Source organism: Halichoerus grypus, chromosome 4, assembly GCF_964656455.1.
Source record: "Halichoerus grypus chromosome 4, mHalGry1.hap1.1, whole genome shotgun sequence".
Taxonomy (NCBI): domain Eukaryota; kingdom Metazoa; phylum Chordata; class Mammalia; order Carnivora; family Phocidae; genus Halichoerus; species Halichoerus grypus.
In genome coordinates this window covers 15253032-15260505 of record NC_135715.1, presented here as the reverse complement: position 1 = coordinate 15260505, position 7474 = coordinate 15253032, and the positions used below count along the sequence as shown (strand labels likewise).

The 7474-nt window shown below is 39.8% G+C and overlaps 1 protein-coding gene across 1 annotated transcript in view; it reads right to left on the bottom strand.

Moving 5' to 3' along the window:
* Nucleotides 1-3733: 3733 nt before the first annotated feature.
* The window catches only part of ABCC4 (ATP binding cassette subfamily C member 4 (PEL blood group)), a 241638-nt gene continuing 237897 nt past the window's right edge, over nucleotides 3734-7474 (bottom strand). Inside the window, exon 31 of the mRNA XM_036080095.2 lies at nucleotides 3734-5466. Coding sequence (XP_035935988.2) covers nucleotides 5359-5466 — 108 coding nt within the window. The 3' untranslated portion in view covers nucleotides 3734-5358. The remainder of the gene's footprint in view (nucleotides 5467-7474) is intronic.

The following is a 7474-nucleotide window of genomic DNA, read 5'->3' as shown; positions in this document are numbered from 1 at the left end:
TTGAGGATGGTGCTAGTTTGTTGCCCTGACACCTTGGCTGGTTAACGCTTTCCTTTTGGTCAGGAATGTCCCACTTTGGACAGCACATTCTTTGGTCACCCATCTTGCTAGCGAGTGCCAAAGAAGGAACTGGCATGCAGATCTATGGGACTGACTCCAAACCAGGGCTTTCTATTATCCCAGACTACCTCTTAAAATGTCAGAATTATAAAGTTTAGAAGGAAGATTTCTTCCGGGGAGCCTGGGTGGCTCAGTTGGTTAAGCGTCCGACTCTTGGTTTCAACTCCTATCATGATCTCAGGGTCGTGGGATCAAGCCCTGCGTCGGGCTCTGCACTCAGCATGGAATCTGCTTGTCCCTCTCCCTCTGTTCCTTCCCCCTGCTCGCACTCTCTCAAATAAATAAAATCTTAAAAAAAAAAAAAAAAAGGAAGATTTGTTCTGTCATTATTCATTTCAGCAAACATTTACTGAGCACCCCCTATGGGACGCTGTGTTATAAGATGCAATTAAAAAACAAAAAGGGCACAGCTCAAGTCTTTAGAAGCTCTTGGTTGAGTGAGGAAACAGGTCACCTACACATACTTCTAGTTAGGGTAGTTAGGGTAGGCTACAGAACTTACAGGGCCCAGTGTAAGATGAAAAAGCAGGGCCCTTTGTTTAAAAATTAAGTATTTCAAGATGGCAACAAAAGGACACCAAACCAAGTATGGTTCAGTTTAACAAATGGATTGGTCAGGTATTATAGAAATACACAGGAGCATCCTGGGATAAAGCTGATCCCAAGATGGCTTCCTAGAAGGGATGAAAACTGGGCTGACCCTAGAGACTATGTCCCCTACATGGACACTCTCCTCTATGAGCACCATGCTCAGTGGGGAGTCTGCTTGAGATTTTCTCTTCCTCTTCCTCTGTCCCTCTTACCCCCTGCCCAACCCCCCCCACCGCATGTTCACACTCTAAAAAAAATAAATCTTAAAAAAAGTAATTTGATAAGGATCAACATGCCCATTAAAATGGAAGCAATTTTTTTGGAAGCGAATCCATTAATTTATTGCAATTCTTAAGGAAACCTATGACTATTTTTCAGCCTGTACTTGTGGAATGATGTAGTTTATAACTTTCTGATGAAGAATATAATTTCCTTTTATTGACACACTCAATTTTCAATAAAAGATCTTCTGAGAATTCACTCAGTTGATCACTAAACAGAGTTAACCATTAACATGGCTTTTAGGATTTTTGTTTTAATTTGCACTTTCTTAGTTTTCTTCATTCTAAGTGAAAGATGTCTTTCTTTTTGGTCAAAATATAAGTCAACCATTTCCTGAACTACATTAGAGGAATTACAAACTTTTTTTTTTCTTGAGAGGTGGTGGCCAGGAATGTCTTAAGTTTTCTAGAGTAAAAATGTATCTTGAAAACACTCCAAAACAGAATTGTGGAAAGTGACTTCACATTCAGGTGCTAATATTTAACACACTTCAAGGCATAGGATTCTAACCATTATTAAACTTTTCAGAATTAGGTAGGAAACAAATACTCAGGTACTCTCTGGCCAAACCCTCTGTAAGAAAAGCATAGATTTTCTTCAGTTCACACAGGAACAAAGTGATCAGCTGATAAGTTAACCATTGACTAACCAAATTACCACAATACTTAACAAGTCTAATTCACTGCACTGAATTGACTTAAATTATTTTTTCACAAGGCAGCAACCAATTACAGTGTTAGGAGGAAACTTTTGGAGGTGATGGGTAAGTTTATGGTATAGATTGTGGTGATGATTTTAGGAGCACATACTGATCTCCAAACTCATCAAGTTGTACACATTAAATATGTAGTTTTTTGGGGCGCCTGGGTGGCTCAGTCGTTAAGCGTCTGCCTTCGGCTCAGGTCATGATCCCGGGGTCCTGGGATCGAGCCCCGCATTAGGCTCCCTTCTCCGCGGGGAGCCTGCTTCTCTCTCTCCCACTCCCTCTGCTTGTGTTCCCTCTCTGTGTCTCTCTTTGTCAAATAAATAAATAAAAATCTTAAATAAATAAATAAATAAATAAATAAATAAATAAATAAATATGTAGTTTTTTGTACGTCCATGTACCTCATTAAAGTGGTTGTTAAGAATCCAGAAAGATCTTATAGTTCCTTTTTATTTCTCCTGAAATTAGAGAAGTGGAATTTATCTTATTAATTGGCCACAGAAAATACAGATCTGGACCTCTCCTTTTGAGGTACAGAGCTTCAAATGAGGCCATTAGCTGTGGGTCATATGTCAAGGCTTCCAGAAGTTTGTATTTTAAGAACTCAGCACAAGTAACTTCCCAGATGCAGGCTAGTCACTGGATTTAAATGAGATTCTAAAAGAAAACCAAGGCTGAGAACTTTTTTTTCCTGAATTGCGGAAAGGCACATGCAACAGAAAAGTGTGGAAAATAAAGGAACACGATACTGATCTAACCACCGCCCAGTCAAAACCAAAAACCAAAACAAAAACAAAAAACTTAAATATCCTAGAAACTCCCTTTTTATTTCCCCCAATTACCCACACCTCCACCTCCCCAAAGTGAAGCAAGTGTCATGACTTTGAACACTATAGTTTAAACTATGCTGGTACTTTGCATAAATGGAGTCATAAACATCCTTTGGGGGCAGACTTAAGTTTTTGAGATTCACCTGTGTCGTTGTGGTTTAAGTGCTTCCGTTGGTGTGCAGTATTTTATCTCATCAGTGTATTGTCCTTCTGCTGTTGATGAGCTTTTGGATTATTTACAGTTTGGGGATACTAGGAATTATGTTTCTAGGAACATCATCTTCGAACCCATCTCTTGCAGCACATGTGTATACATTTGGAGTAGAATTAACAGATCACAAGGTGTGCAGCTTGAGTAAATGCCGTCAAAGTGTTTTCCAAAGTTGTTTATTTGATACATCCTTTTTTTAGACACACGGTATTGCGGGAGAGTTCCCATTGCTCCGGCGGCACTTGATGGGTATTCTTTTTAATTTTAGCCATGCTAGTGGGCGTTCAGTGCTATCTCATCGTATTTCCCTGGTAACTAGTAAGAGTGAGCACTTTTCCAGTTATTGGCCACTTGGATATTCTCTTTTGTGAGGTGCCTATTCAAGTCTCTAGTCCATTTCTCTAACTGGGCTTTCTGTGTTCTTCTTAATGAGCTCTTAGTTCTTTATGTTCTATGGTCCTGGGTCTCAGACGTTAACCTGCGTCAGAATCACCCTAAGGGCTTATTAAGACACAGATTACCGGTCCACACCACCAGTTTCTGATTCAGTAGATCTGGGAAAAGACACAAGAATTTGCATTTCCAAAAAGTTCCCAGGTGAGGCTGATGCTGCCAGTCCCGGGACCCCACTTTGAGAACCAACGTTCTACAGTGTTTCAGTGGAGAAATAATAAACGTTTCCTGTTAGTTCAGGGCAAAGTCACCTTTCAAAAAAAAAAACAAAAACCTCAACAACTTGATACTTGTTCAAGCCTAGGGCATAAGCTACTACGCTCTCCCTTCCTGGAAGGGGAGCAACCAGGCTGGCTTCAATAGCAGCTGTTTCAACCTGTCTGAAACCCACCTAGCTACTTAGAATATTTGGTACATCTAGTTAGCCAAGAGAACCAGTTGACAATGAAGATATTTTCTGATCTCTGGAAAACTCGTTGGCTTTCAACAGCAAGGACATGAGTCAGTCATCCCTCTCAGAACAAAACACAGACCTCGGAATGGAGGTGAAAACTGTCATTTATTTCAAATGAATTTTGTTTCATTAAAAAAAAAATGCTATGACATTAAAATAGAAATAAAATAGAAACATGCTTTTTTTTTTTAAACTGTCTTTAACCTCTAAAGACCAAATAAACACAGACACTTGTCCAGTATTCCCACTGCTTTAACAAACCTCATTATCATCATTGTTGTCATTTTAGTCTCCTGAAATACTATCCATGACTACAGAACAACTTACTGGCTTACTGAACTAAACATTCACCCTATTATTTCTAAATATGAAGAGTCAAACTGCGACTACACTCAATGTGTCTTGTGTAGTTTGCTGTGTGTGCTTTTTAAGGCTTGATGCTATAAAACATCTCTCTTTGAAGAGTCCAAAAATCTGCTGTATGAGGGCATTATCGATTAGTATATGCACAACTTGAGGGTGGTTACACCTTCTCCTAGAGGTCACGAGAGTCCACTTAAAACCACAACCTAAAAACCTTTAGCAATTTGAACTAACATACCATAGCCACCATCCAGAAAAACTAAAGACCCACGGTTCAAATAAAGTGCGGCAGGCCTTGGGAGTACAGTGGTTTGCTGATTCTGACCGCTATTAGTGGTCAGAAGGAAAATAACCTGGGCAGGCTCATAAAAGGGAGCCTCCTGGGTGCGCCATTGTTGGCGAAGAGCTTTGGTTTTTCTCACCAAGTCAGGAGAACCTACACGTGCAGTGTAGAAGGGGTTTCAAGAAAGGCTAAACAAAAAGGCTTATTACAGTCAACAGCTGGTTAGCTGGCAGAACAGAAATCCAAGTAAGACTACTGCTCCATGGTCCGGAATTACAGCTAGTGGCTGGGCCTCTTCTGAAAATGTCACCATGCTGACTCCTCAGACTGCGATGGTCCTCGTGCTGGAGTTGTGCACATCTAGATGACCGATGATCACACCTGTGTCCTTCATGATCAAATCACCCACGCGGGCTCCAGTGTTGAGAAAGCATTATTTTGTCTTCCTTGTCTTTCAGAACATGTAATTAAACACTGCCCTCCTGTATGCTAAGCATATATCCTTTTTTTGGTCACTATAATGTCACTTAAAGTGTATTTTTGGTTTTTCCTATTAGTTGTATCTGTACGATTTCAACCAGAGGTCTTTGGGAAGAAATAATGGATCCTCGTTATGTTAAGGAAGTGGCCAGACAAAATGGCAACTTCACACACTTCAAGTAAACAGAATCCCTGATATCCCTGGAAAGTAATATGTGATTTGTGAGGGCTGTAAAAAAGAAAAAAAAAAAAAAAGGTCTGTGACAACTTTGTCTTAAACCTAACAAAATGACGTTTGGCTCTGACATCTCTTTAAGGCACCAAACCTGGTTAACAGCTTTTACTGGTGTCCTGCACCTGTGATTTGGATAAGGAAAACAAAATACTGTAACATATAAATAAAAAATATTACATCATTCGGCTAGAGCTTGAAATCACTGAGTGAAGTTGGAGGAAAAAACCCAAACATCTTGTATGTGTAAAATATTTTTTGCTAGTGTAAAAAAAAAGTACAATATATAGTTACACAGTACAAAAACTATTTTAGAAAAATGTCTTTGGAATAGACTTGATGTTGTGGTAGGATCACAGCGCTGTCTCAAAAATAGTAAAGGCTGAGGGCTGTCCGTTGGAAGCATTCATAACCACATGGTCACTGTGAGTAATATCTGGATAATTCCTTTTGAAGTATATCTGTAAAAAAAAAAGAAAAAAAGAAGAAGAAGAAGAAAAAGGTATAAAAAGAACATGTTTAAAAGTTTTCAAGTCCTCCTCGCCCAGGCGATGCATGTCTACGTCCATGTCTTCATGTGAAGGGCAGCACATTGCTAGTGGAGGTATGATTAAAACAACAGGGATGTGTTCCCTTCTGTGAAGGAAGCAGCCCTATTACACCCCTCAGCGGGGCTGGGCTTAATGCCAAACAACCTGTAGCTGCACTTTGCTTCTGATCATTCTGATTCACAGATATGTTTTATCACTACATTAAATTGATAAAGCAAAATCATTTTACCGACTCAAAACCTGGAGATAAATTAAAAACAGGGTGACAAAGAGGCTGGGGATTCTAGCGTCTGTACGAGGGTTTCTCATTTTCACACATAAAATGAGCACAATAGATTTGGATGTTAATATCAGGTTGTAATCCCTATATTTTATAAACTCTGATTGACAAGCATTGAAACGCTGGCGTATACGTATGAAATATCCCAGCGTTTAATTTGTGCGGCAAAGCAGTTACAGGGCCTATAGAAATGGGATCTGTGGATAGTGGGCCACAATAATGAAAAGAGAAGCAAAAGCTTTAACAATGACTCAACCAAGCAACTTCTCTAAAATGTAAGATGATACCAAATAATAGGACAGTTCTTTGCCAAGCCTTTGAGTTCTTGAATTCTACCAATTTCTAGCTGAACTAGAAGAGATACAGGTTTTCTGATAAATGTATAATCAGAACATAAAGGGAATGAAATGCTGTCAAGTTTCTCTGTTCCACAATCATCAGTTTTTAGTAGCTGTATCCTATCTCAGTTCCTTGACAGATGCGCATAACAAAATGAAATAATGTCAAGACTTGTGAGCTCTTATCTCAAAATGTGTTTGGGTGAAAAAGGACTTCAAATGTAATTTTTTTTTCCCCCAAAGAAGAATGTGAAAAGTTTTGTTTGAGTCTTTAAAACAGAAAATGTACCATCTATCTGAAGGTTGACACGTGTCATGAGCTGGGTCTCTTAGTCATACGATTCTGGATCTATCTTACAAAACCTGGCTCCGAATATATTTGTGGGTGCTGTCAACAAAGTTATCATGGGGGATAATGGGCTGCACATACGAGAAAGAAAATTGCTGGGACACCTACCTGCAGATTAAGTGTACTTTTTCTCTTGTCGCTTGCATACTTGCTACTCCAAAAATAACATATTTGAAATATTATATATTAAAATGTCACTTAAGGAGAAAAATAAGGACTTCTCCAAGAATGTTTGGACCGCATTGGGTGACATCTGAGGCTTTTTCCATTATAATGCAAGTATTTAAAAATAATACCTTTGGGGGGGTAATTTTTAAATTTTTTTTTGTAAATTTAAAGCTGGCCATATTTTGTATGGTTATATATTTATGTCCTCAAAAACAGCTATTTCTTGTTGAAACTAAAATCAGCCAATAAGATAAAAATACATCTTTATTTTCTACTGTTTGATAGTCCTCCTCCGAATAAGCCGATCGATGTCTTTCCCCATGACCCGCTCAATGTAATTTTTTACAGAGAAAATGTCCTTATTATCAATGCTTCATTGAAATGGTCTTAGCTTCGTGGTCTGAAAAACCTGAAACTAAATACTGAAAGCGAGCTTCCGTGTGTTATTAAATCCCTGAATGGACCCTTCATTTCCTCCTGTGTTGGCGTGTTTGGGAATACACTCCAATACGAGAAGTGAGAGGGAAACATCCTCTGCCCCCCGCGGGTTATGAATGAAGGCAGCTGGGTGAAGGGTGCCCGGGCGGCAGGCTGAGCCCAGGATGGGGAGGCCCACGGCCACTCTCTCTCCCCGGGCCTCACTGCTGACCCTGGAAAAAAATCGCTCAACCCCTCTCCGTCCGGGCTTCCTCACCTGCAAAGTGAGACAGTGACTTACCTCACGGGGACTAATGACCGGCTACAAACTGCGGATGAAAGACACACCCCGGCAAGTGGCGGGTG